Source organism: Lates calcarifer, linkage group LG17, assembly GCF_001640805.2.
Source record: "Lates calcarifer isolate ASB-BC8 linkage group LG17, TLL_Latcal_v3, whole genome shotgun sequence".
NCBI classification, from domain to species: domain Eukaryota; kingdom Metazoa; phylum Chordata; class Actinopteri; family Centropomidae; genus Lates; species Lates calcarifer.
This window is the reverse complement of record NC_066849.1, coordinates 2,446,600-2,470,417: the sequence shown is the minus strand read 5'-3', so window position 1 is coordinate 2,470,417 and position 23,818 is coordinate 2,446,600. Positions and strand designations below refer to the sequence as shown.

Here is a 23,818-nt window from a genome sequence, read left to right as displayed (position 1 = left end):
CATGCACAATACCCTAAAACTGAAGCAGTGGAATTCAACCATCTTTAACGGCATTATTTACACCTTTGTGTTTCCTACTGTGACATGTCAGAATGTGTTCAGTGAAAGGTCTGTTGAAGTGAATTGCAAGCATGTGTGTCAACTTTAGAAAAAAAGAAACATTTTCAGCACCTTGCTTTAATTTTGAAGAGTGGCGAGCGACACTGACACTTTGGACAATAGCCCGTTTAGAAAGGCTGCCAAAACTAGACTACAAATGTCTTAAGCTGCTCACCTGGCATACACTGCACACAGTGTTTTGAGTGATTAAACAGCACATATAGAACCCAGGGGCGGCATGGTGGTGCAGTGGTTCCAGGTTCGAGCCCCGGTTCGGGTCCGGGGCTTTTCTGTGTGGAGTCTGTTCTCCCTGTGCCTGTGTGGGTTCTCTCCGATTACTCTGGCTTCCTCCCACAGTCCAAAGACATGCAGCTTAGGTTAACTGATAACTCTAAATTGTCCGTAGGTGTGAATGGTTGTTTGTCTCTATGTGTTGCCCCCCCCGGCGACCCTTAACCGATAAGCGGTATAGATGGTGGGTGGATGGATGAATACTGAATCCAACAAGATACAGTACGTCTGTTTTGACAGCAAATTGAGTAGATGACCAGTTACAAACCAAACCACTACTAAGAGCTTTACTGTCGATCTTTATCCTGCATGAACAGGTCACGGGCAGCATAAACAAGCTGTAAATTCAACACTGATATACTATTACCTTTGTGTGTATGTTCAAATTTTTATAACAAGTTTTCCTATACAGAGTTGCAACATAAGCATGTATTTGTGGTGATGTTTCTGTCCACCTGATGAATGTAGGTCTGACATTCACTGTCTTTTTAGTCTCCACCAGCTTCTGAGGGAAAAGTCTGGCTGTTCAATCTGCTAAATGCTCTACTACGCTGACAAGCTTGCTGCTAACTTTGCTCTGTCATTTGTTCAGAGCAGGCAGTGTAGAGTGGATTTGTAAGAGCTTTTTTGCTGAAGACAGTTCCCCACTGGAAACAGCACTGATGGTAATGATGGTGAGAACCAGTAAAAGCCATAAAACCCCAAGAATGGGCTGGAACATGCTAAAAGACTCCACAGAGTGTTTTGAGAAGAGTGGAGACAAATTAAAGGCTCAGGTTTAGGCTCCAAACTACAAGCAACACAAAAAAATCCAGACCAGAGACCAACTGTTAATCAGAGGTTTAGGGGCCTGTCGGGCCATGAAGAAGCTGACATATGTTGCAAAAGGCCATACACAGACAATTCAAATAAATACAGTATGACCTAATGAGATGAATACATGGTATTTTAAATTCCTAATATACGTAATGAACTTTATACATTTCATTTCTCTGCCCTTGTTTACTGAATATATGAAATATCAAAACCAATAAATATATTCAACCAAAAACAAACAAAAACAGCCTGTGTGTATATGAAGCTGCATTATAGCAGAAATAAGGAAAGATGATGAAAAGGTGTGGTGGGGTCAGGGGATCCTTATTGTCTCTTTAAAGTTTTCTACCTTTGTGTGGTGTGTGTGTGTGTGTGTGTGTGTGTGTGTGTGTGTGTGTGTTTGGGTGTGTGTGCATTTATTAAGCAGTTCTGTCAACTCAGCTTTCAGTTGGTTTGATGGGCTGTGATCAGATGTGACAGCAATAGAGGCAGTGAAGGGGACGCACACCCACATACACACACATAATCCATGCACACAGATCGGGTCTTGCAGGAGGGAGATCTCTCTCACATTCATCTTTAATCCCCAGCAAACACAATGAAAACCTCACCTCTCCCCAGTCTGCCAATCATCCAAGCCTGATAACTCCTCTTTTTGACTCCCAGAAGAAATACTTTATTTCAGATGACAGACACAGACACACACACACCTCTACATATACACAGCCGGGCTTTCTGTGTGTGTTAGCCCATATCTTTTGGTCTCCGAGGCGTTTCCCTTCTTGCTCAAATGTCTAACTCCTCTCCATCAACAGCAACCAGGGAGCTGCCGCATCACATTTTCATGTCCGTCTATTGATTAAATGGTAATGCCAATCAATTTTTTATCCTCTGTATCTTCAGCACTGTTGTGAAAGTGTGTGTTAGAGAAGACTGAGATACAGTAGCCGCTATGATAACGAGAAAAGAGAGAAGAAACTGTCAGGAGAGCAGCATAAGAAGAGAAAGCAGAGAAGAAAACGTGAAGACAGTCAAAAACAAGAAGGTAATAACAACAGAGGAGTAGGGGCACAGTTGTGTTATCGCAGTGAAGAAGCCCTGGGCTGTTTTGCTATGTATTCATCCAATGGTGTTTCTTCACACCATTGGAGTAGAGTAGCATTATGTTTTGGTTTAATAATTCATCAGACGTAGGGTTTAAAAGTTACAGTGCTATAGCTGCCTGCTTACCCTACAGCATGTGAGTGTGTGTTATGGTGTTTAAAATGTGCATACACAGCCACAAGTCCATCATGTGACCTCGTGTGACCTTGTGTAAAGTAATTTTTATGTGCCAGAGTAAATTTTTGTTTATTTTGTGCATTTGTGTGCATGTATACTGATAAAAGTGCACATCCCATCTGGGTACAAGTGGGCATATGCTCCTCTCAAACCCCTGAGGAGAAGGAGAAGAGCATGGACTCATCAGGTTTAGAATCGTATACTGTAAATCTTTTAACAATTTCAATTTAAGTGCCATTTTGCCAAATTATAAATTTGTGTCTGGCTCCTTTAATTGGCTTTAGTGGGACTTGTAACACCACTGCAGGGCAGATTGTGGGAGTGACTAATAGAGAGAGGGAGCAGCGTTGGAGCAGGAGAGGATGGGAATCACTAGAGTATTCATGCAAAGAGAGAAAAAGAAAGACATCTAGCATCAAAGCAGCCCAGCTCTCTACTGTGTAAAATAATTAACGGGAGCAAAGTGGAGAAAAGACTTTGTGAATCTTTGGAGCTATCAAAGAATCCAGGGGAAATGGAGACAAGCAGTCGGTCACTTAAGGTGTGAGACTTTCATGAGCCTCACATGCAATATAGTAAGCACAATAAAGCACAGAATAGAGATTCAATCACCTGTAAAGATTGAAAAGTAAATGCAAATTATTAAAAATAATTCAAGTACTGCCATCTAGCATTCATCTACCCACTTACTTCATGCTCTCTCCACACCCTGTTCCTGGCAGCACTTCACAATGCATATAGTCACAACAGCCCACAGCTGACCACACCCAACAGCAATGATTAGTCAAATGTTCAACCCATAAGCAAGTCCCTGAGGCAATGCTTCCCTTCAATGCCAATTTAATGTGGAATTATTCTGTAAACAGATACTGGGAAGTTCTGCTTTTTTGCCTTTTTGCTGGCAACACATGATAACCACAAACCTCTCCCATGGGTGACAGGTGTATTTGTATCAATATGTCAGTACCTGGAGAGAATGATTATGACAGTGATGAAAACACTGAGTTGGTGTCAGGCAGGGAGTAGGTGAGAAGATAAATAGACTCATAACTCACTAGGGTTTTTTTTTTTATCACTTTGCAGCAATGATTGCTCTTCCAGCAATTTGCTCTCTTGTGGTTTTTTACACAGCTTGCATCGTGCTATGGGCTTAACCAACTCATATTTTGGATTTTGCTGTCACCTACAACACCTGCCCATTCTGAGAAAGAGCTAATGTTAGCTTGTAAGTAGCAAGGTGCAAGATGTTTAGCTTTTTTCCCTGACAAATGATTGATTTGCACCAGAGCTCGCACACACTCCACAGTCGAGAGAGTAAAGCAGTACACTCAGCAAACAGTACCTGTACTGTCGTTATATCCAAGTCACACCAAAGACACACACAAAACATTTGACAGTTAACAACAACAAAAACAATAAAAACCAGTACTCTTTAAATTAAAATCAATACAATTATGGCTTTATTTTGAGAATATTAAATTTAGTGCTGTTTAAATACTTTTAGGGGCCAGCAATTCATCAGTATTCTTCTTCTTCTGTCACTCACTTCCTAAGTTTGAACCTGTGAGTTATTCTTCACCACTATCAACCTAGGTGCATCCAGATATGAGTTTCTTGGAATCTTAATTCACTACAGTTGGTTATAATGTATAGTGGAGGCAATATTAAAACACACTGCCTCTTCCATTATGTTTCCAAATCTTATCAATCTTATCCATAAATCAGTTCAATTCAAAAATCAATCAACCCAGGACTCACCAAAAAAACAAACAAACAAACAAACAGCATGGCCAGAAATAATCATTTCTTAAATTCCTTAATGAAATGTCAGCAATGATCAGTTCCTTTAGCTTTAACACAATAGTACATACCACAAGTTATTTAAAATAATATTTACAATTAATTAATTTCTAGTACAACAAATTATATCTCTCCTACAATTTAACAATTTATAAATGAAACTAAAATAATATGTATTTAAACTACATTTTTACACTACACTGTACAAACTTTGCACATAATATTGTGGTCTTCTGTTGTCTTTTATAATCACATTAACTACGACAAATAAAGTAACAGGAAATAAACGTGTTGCTCCCGTATAAAACAGTTGACAAAACATTGATCAGTTATTGTAACATTTCCTGTGTATTTCCATTTGAATGGATAAAACAGCTTTACCTTAGTTAACCTCTGTAACAACTGACCAAGCTCCTTGATGCTAACTTTATTAGCTCCAGATCTAGTCATTCCATTTCTGCTCTTTCATTCCATAGGATTCAGGGAGCAGGGACAACCTAGCAAATGTCTGTAAGCTTTTAAAAGTATTTACTGTTATCATTCCGCTTTGACAACATTTAATTGTGTTTCTTCTCCCTTTATCAAAGTTGTATTTTTACCATTCAGCCGCAGGTCCTCTCATCCAAGTGTCACACTACTAGTAAATGGAGTATAGCCTGCTGGTGCTGCTGTGTACCTATGGTCTGTGACCTGTGATTTGACCTGGCATTTTAACTAAATTTGGATTTAATTAGATTTTTGTCATGTTTGAGATCAGTGTCATATTGGAAATTTCTTCCTCTTGAAACTGAGAGTCTTTTTTTTTTAAAATCTAGTATTTGGGTATACAAAGTTGCATTATAGGTATATACAGTTTATAGCATGGTAATCCTGGCCATGTCCACACCAAATATGCTGGGTCCCATTTGATCCAAACAAATTTATTTTGGTTGCATTTTACCAAAGAATATAATGCCAATATTATTATCATGTTATTTGGCAAAGTTCATGCACTTCATGCAATGTCCTTTGCACTGGCTGATCAGTCACTGAAACATAAATTTCCATATATAATCCCCATGCTAAGTAAGAAGCACTTACCCATCTGTTTTTCAATACATAGTGAATTTGGGGTGTTGTCATCTTCTGAGGACAGCCACTGTGCTGCATGTTAATGGTAGTATGGTTCTTCATATACCTCCTAACCACTACTGCAACTGTATCTCATCTCACATTCAGTAGCCTATTGATGCTCTTGTACCCTCTTCCATCTTTATGCAGCCTCGCAATCCAGACTTTTACTTGTTTACAATGTGGCAAGATGTTGCATTAGACACAACCCCGGCCAAAACTGAGAAAGCTGTTGTGTTCACAGGTTATTTTATAACCTCTTTTATGCAGTTAGCTTTAATTGGTAATCAAAGGTGTAATCAAATTTGTTAGTGATCACAGGTAAACTGACTTTTCTTGCACTTACAGTGGTGACAGAAGTACTCACTTTTGTTGTACTAAGGTTGTACTCAGGGGCCTATATCAGTGTAGTCTGTCTAAATTGTCTGTTTTTAATTATATGTAAGATCAAATAACCTACAGTTCAATTCAAGATTACTACAATTATTGTGAGATGAGTGAGACTGAGCTCCTGCTCCAAAAAATTAATTTAGAACATTCCTAACCTTAACCCTAACATGTTGTGCTACATAGTTGCATGTCTCATGACAGACGGTGGGGCCAATGTGTTTTGCCACATGACATTTAAAATGACTTGTTACAGAGGCTGGCACATGGGTACAGACATGCACCATGATAGCCATTTGGCTTTATTGTGTATTCTTGTATAGAATGGATTATAAGTGTCATATTAATTAGAGTGCATGACAAGCATCAGTGCAACTCACTACATGTAATTAATAATTTCAGGCATGCTAAGGAAATGGATGAAAATGGAAACAAACAATGCTACAAGTCCAGCATAAATCCTCAGATTCAGAGACCATTCCATAGTAATTTCCGATGCGTGTGGACACATTTCATTCTGATCTGATTAAAAAACTTTTCAAGTATTGCCCCCTTTGGCAACAGCTGCTGGCCTGTATAGTCTGCAGATAATTGTATTCTGTTTGACATCTTGCTTTTTCAAACAAAAATTGTCTAAACACTTGATGAGGAGCAAATTCTCAATACTTTAAAAGCCTTGCACACTTTGACAATGAATGTATTTCAATATAATATCTCAGCTTTGATAGGCTCCAGCCCCTTCAAAGATAAATGGTATAGATAATGGATGGATGGATCTCAACTTTGATTTCTATGGGAACATATTAAGAAATACCTGTCACTGCCTCTGACTTTTGAATTATTACATGCTTTTCTCAATAGCCTTGCCTTTTATCTGTCATAGTGACTTAAAACCAACCTTATTTTCATCTGGGTTTCTCCATTTACATACAAACTTTTAATGTTAAGAATATGCATTATAGTCATAATTGCTTAAGTAATAGATTTTTCTTCCATATGTGTATGGAACACACCATATAAATGTAACAAACAAATAAGCTCTTAGACATGCCATCATTGGAAGCCTTATCTTGAGAATTGATGTTTCAGAAGTTGAATCTTTGTGAAGATGGGAAACAATTGCTTTAGATTTGAAAATAAGATCAAACAAGCATCAGTTTTTCAGTTGGGAGCAGTGATTCTGTGGGAGTGAAAGCCTAAGATAACACATTTGAGAAGTCATGTCTGCCATCTCAAGGACATTGGAAGTTTTCAGTCCCCTTCACTTTCTACACACTTTTCTTTTGTTGTAGAATTGATTTAAAATTAAAAATTTAAAAATTAAACATTTTTACCAATTAATCTACATCCCATAACCCAGAATGAAAAAGTGTTACATTACAGTTAGAGTTATTGTGGGTAGATTGATGAGATCTATTTAAAACAGAATTACAACACAAGAAACAACATTTCCTTTGAAAATAATATTTCTAAAGACATATTTCTTTCACCCCTGCGATCATTGATTTAGAACTCCTGGCCCTCTACAGGAGGAGATACTTGAGTAGCAAAACTGTCAGCAAGACTGATGAGATTTCAGACATGGAGATAGAGGTCAAAAGACAATTTCTTTAAGAGTCTGGCTCTTAGGACAGACACAAACACTTGTTTGGTGGCATAATTCACAGAAGTCCTTTCCTCTCTCAGTTCTATGATTTTGGCTGCAGTCTGCATGAGTGATGTTGCAGAGTGGCATAAAATCTGTAACATTCTGAAGCCATGTTGTTGAGGTGCAAAAAGACCTCGAAGTTGATGAACTCAGGGGAGATGAAATGGATGATTCATCAGGCTGTAATTCTTTGAGAGTGTTTCAGCAAATAGAGTTTCCAAATGGTGTTGAGTGAAATAGGATGCATTATAAAAAAACAGGCAAGGAAGACATTTTCGAAGGGGTATAATAGATTAAGCTGGTTCTCTGTTCCCTGATAGATCCTTGAAACATCAAGTAAGTGACTGTCCCACAAACTTTGATTATGCTTTCACCACAAGAAAACAGGCTCTGAGAATGAGGACTAAGGTAGGGCTTTCTCTTGTATTGGGTTTGCCTGGAGTTCCTAGGTGTAAGCTTCTCTATACTGAGTTAGTAAAGAACAGAATCTCTAATGTTGCCCTAATCTCTGATATGTTGGAATCCAAGATCATAAACTGTGAAGTTAATATTCTGTGCCTGAATGAGGATTTCTCTACTAAATAGTGATAGTAAAGTCAGCTACTCTCTCTTTCTCTGCTCCCCTTGCCTTTGGGGGACATGTTTGGATTTTAGCATAGGTAGGCTGATTTGCTGGGCATGCTAATGTTTACAGCTTATGCTGGGCACACTGTTTAACCTAGCCTTATTTGTGACCTTGGTGCTTGGTTGTTACTCCAGGGCTGATTTGGATTTTCCCCTAAGGGAGAAGTCTATGCAAATGCTACAGAGTAACGTACAAAGCTCCAAGTCACAAATGGGGCAATCTTTAATCCAATCCTTAATGTCTTCGAAAAAGGACTTAAAAAGACAGTAAATCAAAAGTCTGACAAACTGTCTGCTCCTAGTTATGGTTACTGAGCTATGACTGGACAATCATGGTCTTGGTGGTCAGTTCTGTTGCAAGTATTTTTGGGGGATTGAGAGGTATTAAATGGTCACTTTTCAAGATTCTAATTTCTGGTACAACTACAAACCACAAATATTAAAACTGATAGTGGTCACAAGAAGAAATACTACAGTATCTGAGCAAAAATCAACAGCTTTTACAAAAATCATCTCTTCTAATGCTTCATCAAATGTGGTGCCATATTTCGTTAAGCCAAAATTTATACAAATAATTTTCTACAAAGACCGTTTACACCCTTAATCGGTATACCTCTATGTATAGAGAATAAGCCTCTGGTGTTTGCTGCTTAAGTATGCTGTTCTGCTAAAGTCAGTTTTCAGATCTGGGAAATATGAAGCAGAGCTTCAGATGAGCAGGGCAGCAGCTTAATCATTAGGCCTGATGGATGAGGGCCCAAGCTGGGCAACGGGGAGGAAGAGAGGGATGGAGAAGAAGGAGGAGCATTAGTCAAGAAGGATGGTGAGAGATGGAGGGTAAGTGGGAAAGAAAGAGTGGTTGAGAGAGATTTACAGGAGACGCGACAGAAGGAGAGCGATGGAGAGAAGGATGAACAGAGGGGAGACATGCACGCGGCCACAGAGGAGGATCCGTCTAACAAATTACCTTCTCCTCCATTACAAAGGCTGTCAACCTGGATGCTTCTGTCAGTTCTCATACACACTCATGCCTGTCTCACACACACACACACACACACACACACACACACACACCACGTATAGACACAACCTCACACATACACCTAACCAACGTATACATACAGCTTGTTCTTGCTTCACTGCTTTCTCAAAAGTGTACATGTGGATACGCATGCACACACTCGCTGCCTCCTGTTAACAGGTGATAAAGGAGCTTGTCATGGCAGTGATGCAGACTGCTGCTGTAGTAACGTCATAGCAACTCCAGAGTGTGTCAGACAGAAGTGCCTGTAGCTGTCAGCTGCTCATGTTTTATAGCTGGCTGTTGTAAACTGGGTGGTTAAGATAGAACGTGTGGCTGGTTGGCTGTCTGACTCCTTCACTGGTTGACTGTGTAACTGATTGGCTGAAATATCATCCTGCCTCTCTTTCTCCACAAAGTAGGTGCTGATTGTTCAGTGTACATCATAAAAACCCCATCATATCCAGAATGTTAAATATCAAACATTTCATATTAACTCATTTACATGATTACATAGCTAAAAAGACTGTAAATCACTTTAGGAGCTTGTTGGATCTTTAAAGCCAGAGATGGGTGGCTGTGGCTCAAGAGGTAAAGCGGGTCACCTACTAACCTGGAGGTCAGTGGTTCGATCCCTGGCTCCTCCAGTCTGTGCACCGAAGTACCCCTGGGCAAGATACTGAACATGAAGTTGACCCTGATGTATCATCGGTGTGTGAATGGGTGTGTATGTTAAAGCACTTAATGTATAGAGCAAGTGCTGAATGAATGTGTGTGAATGTGACCTGTGGTGTACGAAATGTTTAAAAGTTTTGATATGGCCATGAGAAAGGATAAATGTTAGTTACAGGCTGACTTTTTGGATGCCTTCAGAGCTAGGAGATTTTCTGCATTTCTTTGCTTAGCGTGGTTCATTTATGCCTATAGGAATACAACAAATGGAGAGAAACCTTGAGACTAAGCTTTCATGACACAGTTCTGAAACACTGTTGCAGTTTTATTTTGAGTGAGCATGCAAATTAATTCAACTACAATAAGAACTGTGGATTTTGGATAGAAATACAACAAATGATTGGTTCAGAGTCAGCTTTATGCAGTAGGCTACCAGACACTAAAAATGTTTTAGTCTGTAATGTTCTATAATTGAAGCGAAGAGAAGCAAAGAAGCAACACAATGTTCCGAAACTACAGCTTTCTTTCAGTCAAAGCATTTATGAGCTACCGGCCTGACTGGTTTGAGTGTTGTCACAACAGTGAGAGCCTGAATTCTGATCAGGCATCAACAACTTTCTGGATTTTAAGGTGAACCTGAAGAATGGAAGGAAATGACTCAGAGGCACAGATTTTTTTCTCATCACATCTTAACAAACTGTGCTCAAACCAGACCCAAAATAACTTGCCTTGAGGGAATGGGCAAGTTTAATTACATGCCCTGTACCTTCCCATCCTCCACAGATTTGGTTCAAGTGCTTTCAGCTTGAAGTTTAAATTCCACAGTATGGCTGTGATTAGTGTTCACATTCACAAGTATGCATAGGAGTGTATGTGCATGAATATAGACTATTTTTAGATACTTTTAGCATGTACTGTATATGCATGTATGAACATAAATACAGTACAGAAATATAGTATGTGTACTCAACACTCAACACAGACTGCAGTATTTGGCATTATGTATTATTGTGTATAGTGTATGTTATCTACACCATAACAGAGGGTAGACTTACAAGAAAGGGGAAGGCAAAGGAGACCTACAATAAAAAAGAGTAAGAAAGTGTAGACAGAAAGGTGAAAGCAAGAGCTGGGAGGGCAGAGACTGGGTGGTAGGGAGATGGATTGTTTAGTCTGTATTATGCAGGTGTCTGGTCATCCTTCAGTGAGTTGTTCCCCCATAACAGGTGGCAGACCCACATATAGTGGGTCCCTGCATGACAACAGTAGCAATAGATTTTAATCATCCTGGATCCCTAGATGCCTAGCTACATTTGACTTTTTTATCCAGGCTGATAAAGGTTAAAATAGTCAAGGGGGATTTTTATGTGTCTTAAGAGCCTCCTCAGCCAGTAGCCAGTGTAGTTTCGTCATAGCTTCACATGCACCACCTCAAAAATATATATACAAATATAATGTGTGTATGTGTGTGTGTGTAAAACAGTGGTAATTTTGATGTATAAGAGCTGACTGTGTAATAGCCCTGGGTTTTCTGCAAGAAATACCTCTATAGATGGTTACACTGTTAACCCCTAGGAGAGGCCACAGTGTCTCCTGAGGACAAATCTTATCTCTAAAAAGCTCCTCAGGCCTTACAAGCAACAGCACAAAGATAAGTCCAATCTATCAACACACAAGCCAAAGCTTTGATCGTAGTGGATGGAAAAAAGCCTGTTTTCCCACCTCCTTTTTGCTTTGCTATAATCTCTATATTAAGTCTTTGCTGTACTGTTCCCCTCTTCTTGAGCATTTATCAACAAGGCAGAAAGAAGCTGAGAGAGCAATACGCAAATCAGTGAAAAAAAAAAAAAAAAAAAAGAAGAAAAAAACAATTGTAAAACACTGTAATATGATTTTGTTTAATAGGTGGTGATGTTCTAGGTCCTGCCTTCACAAGTAGAAAGGAATAAAGGTATTACAGTGGTGAGATTAACATTAAAAGCGTCATGTTGCTCTTTAAAAAAAAAAAGCCACACTGGGCTTTTGTTCATTGATTGAGCTTATTGTTCTGTAGATTAGAGGTCTTCCCAAGGATAATAACACATTACCCAAAATGCAAGATACAGCACTAAAACTAGTAGCAACACGATGCACCACCAATTAACAGGCAGCTGTGGTTACAGTGAGTCTCATTATGTCTTTTCTCCCCAAATGTTATAGTTCACACTCTTGATCATGCATTTTAAAAAACTGTTTTTTTCTTCTATGATGATTATGATGCTCCATGCGATTTAGATTTTGCTTTTATTTTCATAATATCAGTTCCAAGGTTAAACATTATCAATGTAAAAAAGTACCAATGCACACTTTTTTTTTTTTTTTAACAATGAAAAAAACAACCCTTTCTTAGTCCCTGATTGAAAGTGTAATTGCTCTAGTCTTTTTACTCTGGCTTAAATCATGAGTAGAACATCACCTTAAAATTAACCTTCCATCCAGAAATTTCCTTTACTGATCACTTCTGATGGCATTTGTGTTCATTGAGAGGTGAGAAACGGAGGTTAAGTGAAGGTTTCACAGAGCTCAGAGAAAAAGACAGATGAACAAAGACCTGAAGATAAAATGTGCTAAAAAACCCCTCCTATTCATCTTCTTTACCATCATGCATTTGAATCTCTTCCTGGCATATGGGTCTCTCATTAGTGTCTTCTTCTTCCTGCTATCTTTGTTTCTTTGTCATTTCCTGCCCTGTCTTTTATTCTTTTCATCCTCTACTGCCTTTTCTTTGTGGATCTTAACACTTCTTTATTTGCCCCTTTTCTTCTCTCTCTCCTCTTTGGTTAGATCATCCATTCCTCTGTTTCTCTCTCTTAAACTTCACTCTGTTTCATCTGGAGCATTTAGTCTTCATCATCATCACCTTCATCTACATTTGCGCTCCCCTTTGTGTCCAAAGTTTCCTCTCTCACCCTGTCCTCATTCTGCAGGATCTCGATCTGCCACTACTACTTAACACTCATTGTTATCATTATTAATTTCATTATTGTAATTAATTGGTTCTGATATCATTGCTGCTGTTATTATTAATAACATTATTAGACCTATAAGTATTGTGTTGATATTCATTATTATAACAACTAGTCTCACAGTGCCTGAATACAACCATACACACAGCTGTTCCTGGTTCCTCTCTCTTCCTCTCCCCATATCTCTCCTCTCAACCCAGCTGGTAGAAGCAGACAGCTGCCCACCCTGAGTTAGGTTCTGTCAGAGGTTTCTTCTTGTCACCAAGTGCATGTTCATGGTGGGAAATGATAGGTTTTTCTCCATATTATTGGAAGGCCTTGACCTTACTGTGACCCTACTATAATGAGTTATAATGCATGCTATGCATGATTTGGTGCTATATAAATAAAGTGAATTCAACTGAGTGTCTTGGGACAAGGAAATACCTGTCAAAAATAAGAGGCCCTCAGGCAAGATAAGTCTTGGCACTGTTGTTCTGCTCGTGTGTTTTGGTGGAAATGGTTTTTGTTGAAGATATCAATGACATCATTAAGGATGTGACTGACCACTGACTGGGTTTGGCAGGGGAGTCACTAAGACTATGGTCAAAAGAGAAAAACTGTAGCCACCATCAAACCACATTTGTCTGTGAAAAAAAGAAAGGGCAGTTGTCATTGTTTTGAAAATTTTTACATACAACCGCAAGTAACATCAAGAATGCCTATAAAGAGAACCAACCTGAAAAGTGTGCCCTCTTATTCCAATTTGTACAACTCATAGCATCACTCCATGACTGGCCAGTGAAATCAGGTGTTCTCCAGCATAGCCATTTGGAACACATTTGCCCAGAGACATCAGAAACAGGTCTCTTTGGCCACATTTGTTTTAAGTTTGAGTAATGATGAATCATGATCTTGGCGGTTCCAGAACAACTGCAGGGGATGTATGTACGCATCTTCATGTGTTTATTCATGGAAAGATAAATGTCTTGCAGCACATTGGACCCCTATCATATGGGAAACATTGCTTGTCAGTGTGATTAATTTGAGTGTTTTCTTGATCATGGTCTTCGTTGAAAGAAACCACACTGTAAGTTTATAGAATTAGGAGAAGGGTCAGCCTCTTGAAACCAGTTAGTCTAGTCCCTTGTTGGGAAACTATAATCACAGGTTATATTAAGTGTTTAAACAAATGAGCAATGTTGTATATTTAAAATGTATTTCTTTTCCTTTTTTTTTTTGATGAGGACACTTTCATTCAGTAATAGGAGAATGATGTACTGTGACTCTTACTGACTGTGTGTGTGGGTAATGTGGATTCACTAAATTTGGAACATGCCATCATCTCCACTTTAAAGTAATTTCACATTTTGGCATAGTGCCTAATTTACATACATTTTGTATACATTTCTGTTCTGACACATAAGTACTATCAAACTTTCCCAAGTCTACTGTGCATGCCCAGCAGTGTGCAGGAGGGACCAGTAGAAGAGTGTGCCAGGGCTCTCCATCGCTGGCCTGATCTATGCCAGCCTCACCATGCCAGGTCTGGGGGAGCCAACTCATACACAACGTCACGCTTAAAAATAAGCTACACAGAGAACACTGCCCACTGAGAGACAGTGACAGAGACCAAGGCAGCTAGGGACACAAAAGGAGAGCGACAACAAGAAAGAGAGAGGGAGAGGGAGAGATGCCTACTGTCGCCACCTGCCACCCTGAACCCTTCCAACCAAGCTGCGTCCAAAACTGCACTTGACAAATGAGTACAGGGACGCAGAGCATAGGCGCAGTCCCTGAGCTACAACACTAACAATGCACATGCACCATTCCATGGAGAGGAAGCGGGTGGGTGTGTGTGTGTGTGTGTATGTGTGTGAAAGAGAGGGTGAGAGTGGGAATGAGATGAAAAATGAATGAGGAAGAAACACTGGGCTGGAAAGGCAAAGTCTGTAAAGTGGAAAAAGAAAATGAACAAAGAAAATAAAACTAGTGAAGCCATATGAGCAGAAGACAATTGTATATAATAGGGTTAAATTGCATTGGGTCTGCTGTTTTTCACTTTTTGTGATACTATGTAAACAGAACCTCCTACTGTATACTGCACTTCTCACCAGGCATCATATATATATCTGACATATCTGAAAGCTAATTTCCAGCACTTGCTGTGATATCACAGATTGCAGTGTTATGAAAAATGTGTTGTAAGACTAGAATTATCTTAGGAAAATGAACTTAGAAATGGGAGGAGTTATCTTCTGTCCATCCATTATCTATACCGCTCACAGGATCACAAGAGTGCTGGAGCCAATCCCAGCTGACAAGAGGGGTACACACTGGACAGTCTGGCAGTCTATTGAGTTTGTCTATAGAGACCAATAATCATTCACACTCACATTGACGTCTGGGCAGTCTAGAGTCACCACTACATGCATTTCTTTGGACTGTGGAGGAAGCCTGAGTACCTGGAGAGAGAACACAGTACACTGTATACTGTATATGAGGGGGCTTCAAACAGTTTGTGGAAAAAGTACATAGCTAAAAATCATATGCAGGGATTTTGATCGCAATGCACCTGTATGTTCTCATATTAACGTGTCATAGCATGTTCTAACATGAACCCTTAAATGCATGTTGTAGCGTAAAATAAACATCATAACTTTTTCAACTGTCCTTTTTCTACAAACTTTTTGACACCCCCTCGTATATATGTGATTCAGCCTCTCATGCCTTTCCTCACTAAAACATCAAATTGATCAGTTAAACAAACAAACAAACAAAAAAAAAAAAAACAGTTGTCTTAATAAAAGTTTTAAATCTCTTTGCTCTTTGGGCATGTCTGTTTTGTGATTCATTTAGGATTCAGCCTTCAAATGACCCCAGTTTTCTGCAGCAATATTCATGCAATATTTTACTTTGTTGTGTCCTGTCATGACTTGTTCTTTGCTGGTGCAATGCACCAGTTTCCACACAGGGATAATCAACGTCTTTTGTTCTGCTGTATAAAGGTAACTTATGATATCATGAGGGGAAAAAATGAACTTGAGAATGCTAAATATTTTCCATCATATGCTGAGGGTTTTTAAATAGATAACATTTTAGGGCATGTAGACTCATGTGGCCTGTTTAACAGACAAAATTCACTTTGTCTATTTATATTGTTCCTTTTTATATGACATAAATCCATGTGTCCATGTGTACAGTATGACCACAGTTACATAACGTAGCGACGTCTGGCATCAGCCTGACATCAGCCTGACATCAGCCTGGCACCTATGACCAGACTATCACACAATTCATAGAAAAAGACATGAACGTATTCCCAGAACTGCACCAAGGTAAAAGTACGGTCACTGAGAATTACAACCTGAACCCCTATCCTCTCTTCAGCCTCCCGAATATTCTGTGATAAGAAGCAGATATAGAACTCTCCCTCTCAAGCCAGGGTCAAAAGGTCAAATGGCCAGCTCAGAAGAGACGTTTCTTATGGACCACAATTCATATGGAACTTATGAATAACCACTCTTCAAATCATCATTCTATGCAACAAACTTTGTCTCGGCATTAAACATTCAACTGTTACTTTATCAAGAAAGTAACCTGAAAAAGAACTATGCAGATTGGACTCTCTGAGATCCACAGACCTAACCAGGGTCTTCTCCTCCATTGTTTAGACTGGAACTTGCACTGTGCTGCACTTTAGTACATCCCTCTGCTGCTAAGAGCCATTGCACATTTGATTTTAACCATTGCACATTTTATTCTGTTTATTTTATTTTATTCAATTTCATTTTATTCTATTCTTATCTTACCTTATTTTTATTTTAATGTACATATGTATAGCATGTCTATAGTTGGTTTTTCTGTCTGTATGTAATGACAATAAATAATTCTTGATTCTTGATTCTTGATTCTTGATCTTTCTCCACACCAGGCCTCTGGTCATAAATTACGTCACATTCCAGGATAACCTTGCACACAATCCTTTAATGTTTGAAACTATATGAAATAACTGTCTGACCATTTTGTGCTAAGCTAAGCTAATAATGTGAGGAATTAATTCAAACATCTGCCATGGAACCATATTGCCATCTATTGACCAAGTCTGAGCTTAACTAAAGAGGTTAGACATAGTGTTTATCAGGTATTGGAATCAAATGATTATTCTTCATGTCTTGTAATGCCAACACAACACATTTTCTTTTTCAGTTAATCAGCTTAATTGTCTGAAGATTTGCAAGTAATGAGTTTTGATTCATTGATTTGTATTAATGTATTGTCTTTCTTTAAGTATTAGTGCCTCCAAGTCATATCAAGTTACATCTAATTTTCTCTGTTCCTTTGTTCTCTTTCCACCATGTGCTCCGCAGTAACTTTTCTTTTATCTATAGGCGCAAGTGACTTTCTCTATTTCTTTAAGCCAAGCGACATCAAGTTAAGCCAAAGGAACAAAAGTATCTGAATACTTGGAATTAATCTTTGATAATCCTGCGCTTTAATCCTGAAGATTTTTAACACTTTTAGAGTCGTCTGGCCGACACCAGCCTCCTCTAAAGTTATCCAGAAAACACTAAGTAGACTATGTAAGAGCTTATTTTTCCTCAACCTGCAAGAGAGGCCGCAGATTACACGACTGCCTGCAGAAAAACCTGCAAGAAACTAAGTTTGCCGAGACAGAAAGTCTGTGAGTAAACTCAACTAAAGCTGATCCACTGAGACACCAGCAGAATCCGTCACCATGTTAATCAGAGACACGGCCTCCAGGAGAATCCACCTGGATCCTGCGTATCCATGGTTACCACCATAAGTCTGCAGCTGTGGCAAGAGTTGATGATAAAATAAGTAAACTTTAATTGTCGACATCGATAGACATCTCCAAATTGATTTGCTTCTACCAGATCACTCTGCTCATTTTACTTGCTGTTAGTTCAGTTTCACTAGTTTGATCATCCATACACTTCTGTTTTATTTTTATTTCACATGTTTTCACTCTGTATCTATATTCACTTTAGTAATCAATAAATTGTAAATACACATGTAGACCAGCAGTTTAGTTTCTTTGCAATGGTGAGCCGGATCCCTCGATTGAGAAATCACAATCTCAGATATCAGACTGATATTAACATTGATATTGATATCAAAATTAATATTCCTGATTTCCGTCCCAAACTGGACAGTGGTGCCCCATTCAACGAGTGTAAATTGGATTTTCCAATGATTATTTTGTGCAGTTATGCAACAATAAGAAAAAGAAAAAAACGATGAATCTTACAACTACATTGGTTTTAGCTACATAATGACAGCTATGGTATTTGTTTTTATTATTGCATTGTTTTTCCACGTCTCCCCTCTAGATAAATTCTTCTCTGATAAGTTGTGCAACTACCTGACATTTCAGAACACATACATGCACACACAAACACACACAAAGAGGTCACACGGTCTTTCTGCCTTTATTTAAAACCCTCCCCATCTGAATATTTAACGTTGGGAATAACATCTCTGCCACCTCCCTTTTGCCCTTCATCATGACATGTTGTGTCAGTGCATTCTCGGCCTTGTGTTTTTATGTAACTGCCATTCTGCCGCCTCTCTCTCTCTCTCTCCTTTTACAACCTGCACAAATAACATCTGGCACTTTGCCTGATCTCCAAGGATGTGATGATTAAGGCCAAATGACAACCCTATTTCTCCTCTGTCCACTGTGTCTGCAACCTTACTCATAGACACACACAAGAATTTTCATCAGCGCTTTTACACCAGTGACAATAAATAAACACCCTTTTTTGTAATATGATAAAAATTACAAGGTATGTATTACATATCTGGCAGTATATCTGGCTAATGCATCTATTCAGTTGTATTTTTCAGTTATTATACAATCTCTCAAAGCACAGACCTGTTTTGCCTTATGTTTTAGACTCCTGCTCTTGTTTTGTTGCACCCATTAAGGACAACTTTCTTATCATTTGCACATTATGTTTGGTGACCACATGTTATTCCCAGCACAGCTGCACCCAACTTCAGCCTGAGCAGAGATTTAATCAGTCAGAATAACTGCAAACACCTGCGCAGGGTCTTTAAAGCGAGATCAAAGGCCCAACAACCTACTGTCACTGTCCATGGTGCTGGGAAAAAATGCTAAGATAGATTTTAGCATAACCTCAGTGCAACACACACCTACCTCTTCACATGGAGTCTCATCTATTTACCAGCATAGTACATAGACAGAAGTAGTAGTCAGGGTACAGTAGCTGGAATGCTGAGAGAAAGAGAATGTAAAATGTAAAAACTGCTGCCTCTGTCACACATCAACACTGGGAAATAGGCCAGTGCTACAAAAATACCAAAGATAATGAAATACAACAACAGAATCATTTGACATCATTCAAATTAAGCTGATGAGAAGCATTAGGAACAACATTAGGGACCAAATTTACAGAAAAATTAAGAAGAAAGAAAAAAAATGTGTAAGCTGGAGAGCAAAAATAAATCAAGAAAAGGTGCATTGTGGCCCCTGTGAGACTCATATGAAGAAGAAACCAACAGGACAGAATGATACTGAGAAAACGATAACTTCCATAAAAGTGTTGGTGTGGAGGGGGTGATGTGAGGCAAAGATACTGCATGAGGGAAAAGGAAAAGGAGCCTGCTGGTACCAACATGGTCAACAGTTGCAGCAGCAGCAGCTGTGACAAAGTAGTTATCTGATTATTGTCGCAATTTGCATCAAAAATTGCGCTCCTTCCTCTCAGATGCATAAGTTGAAGGGAAATCTGAATAAACAGACACATATGATACACATATCTTTAGATCTGGTGTGACTTACAGAATATCATTAAATGTCCTTAAATCCACTTCGCAATCATTTAGTTTTCTTTATTTATCAAAGTAATCCATTCATAGTTGTGTGTATGTCCAGTAGCACAATACAAACAGGAACTACCAAAAGTGAATTGAGCATACTATTAATGGTGCTGGTTTGTCAAAATGTAAACAAATTTAGGCAAAAAAAAAAGTTGTAGCCAACATTGTAAATCACTAAAACCATGGCAACATTCTGTTTATGAACTTTATTTGTTCAAAAAAACTTTGTGGCATATCATCAGTTCAGAGTCATTGTGCACAGCACTACTATGAATGGCAATATGCACATGGATATTCAACACACACTTGATTGACACAGCTATTTGAGGTATTTGCACTTAAATAATTTATACATGTAAGTCATCTCAGAAAGTGCCCAAAAATGTTATCTGTTTATGTTTAAGTGACAAAGCCCTCTAATGGAAGTTGAACTGTGATTATTGCTTTGGGAGCAAAGGAAGAAATAGGTGGTATTATTACAGAGCCTCAAACGGACAGGGTCAAGGTGGTTGGTGGTACCATGAGAGACTATTGTTTGCTTACTGTTTCCTACCAAAAGTCAACATTACTTTCTTGGAACATGGCCTTGATCATTCACCAAACTCTATTAAGTACACTAGTACTCTTAACCCAAACCACAATGGTTTTCAGACCTTAAAAAAATGCTCATTTTAACCCAAATCATGATCTCTCCTCAAAACTAACCAAGCTGTGCTTGTGCCAAATAAATAAATAATAACCAAACATTTACAGTAGTGTTGGCAGGTCATAAAGTTTTTATTTTTTTATTTTTGAACAGTGATTTGTAACAGTCCTGTAAGGCACCAATAAATGATGTTGTCCTGCTTATATATCTGTTTTTATGAAAGGCACTTATTAATGATAGATTTTGTTGTTTAATTTGTAGGACACGTGGGAATAATACAGTCTACTGGCAGTCTTAATCAAAAAATATCAGTAGTGTTAATGACCAACAAAAACCTCCTACACCTCAGCTCCATGAATGTTTAAGATAGTGGTGATATTCAACATGTTGCAGTCATACTGTACAGCATGTACACGTGTTGAGTCACAGACATGACGTGTCCTTATTTTTGTCTGTTTTAGAGGTCATTGCTAAGTTTCTCCTCTTCTCTGTGTGGGTGAGTGAAGGAGGTGTCGAATAAAAAAAAAAAAAAAAGAACATCAAGGGAGAAAAATGAGCTGCCAACCAGCAGCCTTTTAGCCAAGCAATCACCATCCAGCAGGGATGGGATGGACATGAAGGTCATCTGCATAGTGGACAATGACGGCATACACTGATGATACCATGAATACACGCACACACTGTTCAAAACAGTCTTGCCCTTGTTAAAGATTTCTATACACCTGCAGTAGATCTGAGTTAAGGGAAGCTGGGGGCTTTTAGCTCAAATAATGCAGCCATGTTTGTGGGCATCTAGGGAAGAAAGCTGACTGCAGATATAATGGATTTCCTGCTGAAGAAAGAAAGAGGGAGGAAAGATGGGAGAGAAAGAAAAAAAGAAGTCTACCTCTACAGACCAGGGCCACACACAGCAGCATGTCACAAACTTATGTGTGTGTGTTTTACCGTTTTCTTTGAGTGAATACCTGTTTTCTTATGCACGCATGAGGAAACACACAACACACAGTCATGCCAGTGGTTTCTCTACACTTGGTGGTAACGTGCCAAGACTCATAGCAATGTACCAGTAAAAGCAAGAAGACAGAAACTGTAAGTTAACAAACATGGATGTAAGCAAATCAGGTTATAATTGTAAAAAGATTCTTTGCAAAGGTTGCATGGAAAGTTATGTACAGCTGTACAATTCATGGGGCATCATCAAATCTCTTGTTCAGAGGCTTTTATTGTGAAACAGCTGCATGAAATGAAGAGTAGGTAGCAGATACTGGGCTAGACATAATGTCCAGGATCAAAATAATAAGCATGGACACAAAATAAAGTTTTGAGGAAAAAAAAAAAAAAGTTGCTCAGACACCAGCGTAATGGATCTCTAACTTGCTGAAAGTTACTTTTATTAAGGCTCCTCCTTGACTTGAAGTACAGTTTGATAATCAGTTACTGATATATTGAAACTCTCTCTTAAATTATTTAAATATTCACAATGATAATAAATTCATAAGGACTCTTCAAAGACTCAAAATTAAAATGTAACTGAACTCAACTTGTTTGCATCACTATCTTCTTTGCTTTGAAATGTTTCCTGTGCTCAGACATAGAGAAAACCGGTGCTTCAGTACATTTGCAGCCCCTACTTGTATGTAGATATAAAGCCACTCTCTTTATCAAAGATATATCAAACACACATACAATACAGACAGAATGCTACAGTAGTCTACTACTTTTATACAAATTTGTTCCTCTCTCTCCCACACATCCTGCTCACCATAATTAAACTGCTTCTGTCTTCTCCTCCTCTCTCTGTGGCACTGAATACATTTCCCTTTGTTTATTTATCTGAAGGGGGCGTCGAGTAGTTGAAAATACAGAGTAGTAGGTTGATCTACTCCTCGCCAGGCAGTACTTGTAAACTAAGTGTAATTTCACACATATGAGCTGCCAAGGTAAGGACACACCAAAATAAAGTGTTTTCATTTGGAGCTGGTCCTCTATAAAAGATAATGAAAATGTCACTGTGCATTATGTAATTTGTAAACTCTGACAGCTATCCTACTGTGGCAACAGCTGTGCTGAACTGGTGGCATTTATAAGCAATGAGAGTGTTCCTCCTAACAGTGAGGGTTATTTTAAAAAGGTCCAATCTGTTAGCTGAGATAGAGATCCTAATTTGGCAGCAGCCTACGTAAGCAGTATGCATTTTATCTGACTTCTACAGAGAACTCATTGAAGAAGAAAGACTAAGTTCTAACTTTTAGAAGAAAAAAGAAGACCGTGCTCACACAGGATGCATATTTAACAGTGGATCATTTTCCCATATTTTCCCCATCCTGCTTTTGACCCCCACAGGCCTTTTTTTTATTTTTCATACACACCTTGCATTTCTTGGAGAACTGTCTTGAATGTGTGAAGCTGAAAAATGTGCAGCCCTGAGAAGAAAACGAATGGCTCGACATCTCTGTGGCTTTTTCTCAGAAGCAGGGCTTTCTACATCAGGCCCTCTGTCCTGGGAATTGACGTTAAAGACGGTAGTGATTGTTCCTGCACAGCCTACACAGAATATCATTAGATACTATCGGGCTTTGATTGTTGCAGCTACAGTGGATGGTGACTTTTTTATGCTTTACGTGCCTAATGACCCTGGTAATTTCATCTGCTACACCAGCTGAATGACTGACAGCAGCTGGCTTTACAGTTGCTTAGCAACAGCTGTAGGACGCTACCAGTGCCTCTGCCTCTGCAGACAAAATGACTCAAAATGACAGTCATACACAATAGATTTTCAAACCTAAAAAGAGGACGCTGACTGCTATGTAAACATGAAAACTTTAAACTTTACTCGATCCACATGAATATTTAAGTTTCTGTTTCTTGTTTACAGCCACAGTATGAATGGTTTGTGCTCACTGCCAACTCCTGGAACCAGATCATTTCAGTCAGTCAACTAAACAGCTAAAATTAAAATACGTCAGCAGCTCAGGGACTTCTAAGCGTAGTGAAACGATCTTCGGCAGGTCTAAAGTAACCACCGTCTGAATGTTGTTTTGGTATTCTTGTGCAGGCATGAGGAATTGAATTTTGCAGAATCTTTTTTCCCTTTACCCTGACTTTTGGCTTGCTTTGCACTTTGGGCCCTTAATATTCTTATATTGTAATGATTTGGAAGCCATAACAGTTGTTTTGCTACAGAGACTGCACTGGTAGAAGTGAGAATATTAATGGTGGTCCTACCTTAGCAATGGTTTCGTGGAACTTGAAAAGTGGGTCCAGGGTTCCTGGTGACTCCACAGAAAACTGGGCCTCTGACAGGAAACTGGTGGTCTGATGTGAAAGAGGAAAGAAAAAGCAAGTGTCACATAGCACCACAACAGTATCATTTCAATCTCTGTCCCCCAGTACTTCCTTTTCAAGTCAAATCACTACCTCAGTCAGAGATATTTTAATTATAAAGGGACCACAATGATTACAAAGTTCAAGCACAGATCTTCACTTTTCTTGTCTTTTCTATCCTACTTTGTTCTATTCCAAGAGCGGAAAAGAGTGGAGTGACCTGTCAAGGTTTTGACAGGAAACAACAC

The 23,818-nt window shown here is 38.8% G+C and overlaps 1 protein-coding gene across 1 annotated transcript in view; it reads right to left on the bottom strand.

Annotated features, from left to right (window-relative positions):
• LOC108878813 (inactive N-acetylated-alpha-linked acidic dipeptidase-like protein 2) overlaps window positions 1-23,818 on the bottom strand; it is a 330,935-nt gene that overhangs the window by 51,316 nt on the left and 255,801 nt on the right. Inside the window, exon 16 of the mRNA XM_051077222.1 lies at window positions 23,472-23,561. Within this exon, the coding sequence (XP_050933179.1) occupies window positions 23,472-23,561 (90 nt within the window). The remainder of the gene's footprint in view (window positions 1-23,471; window positions 23,562-23,818) is intronic.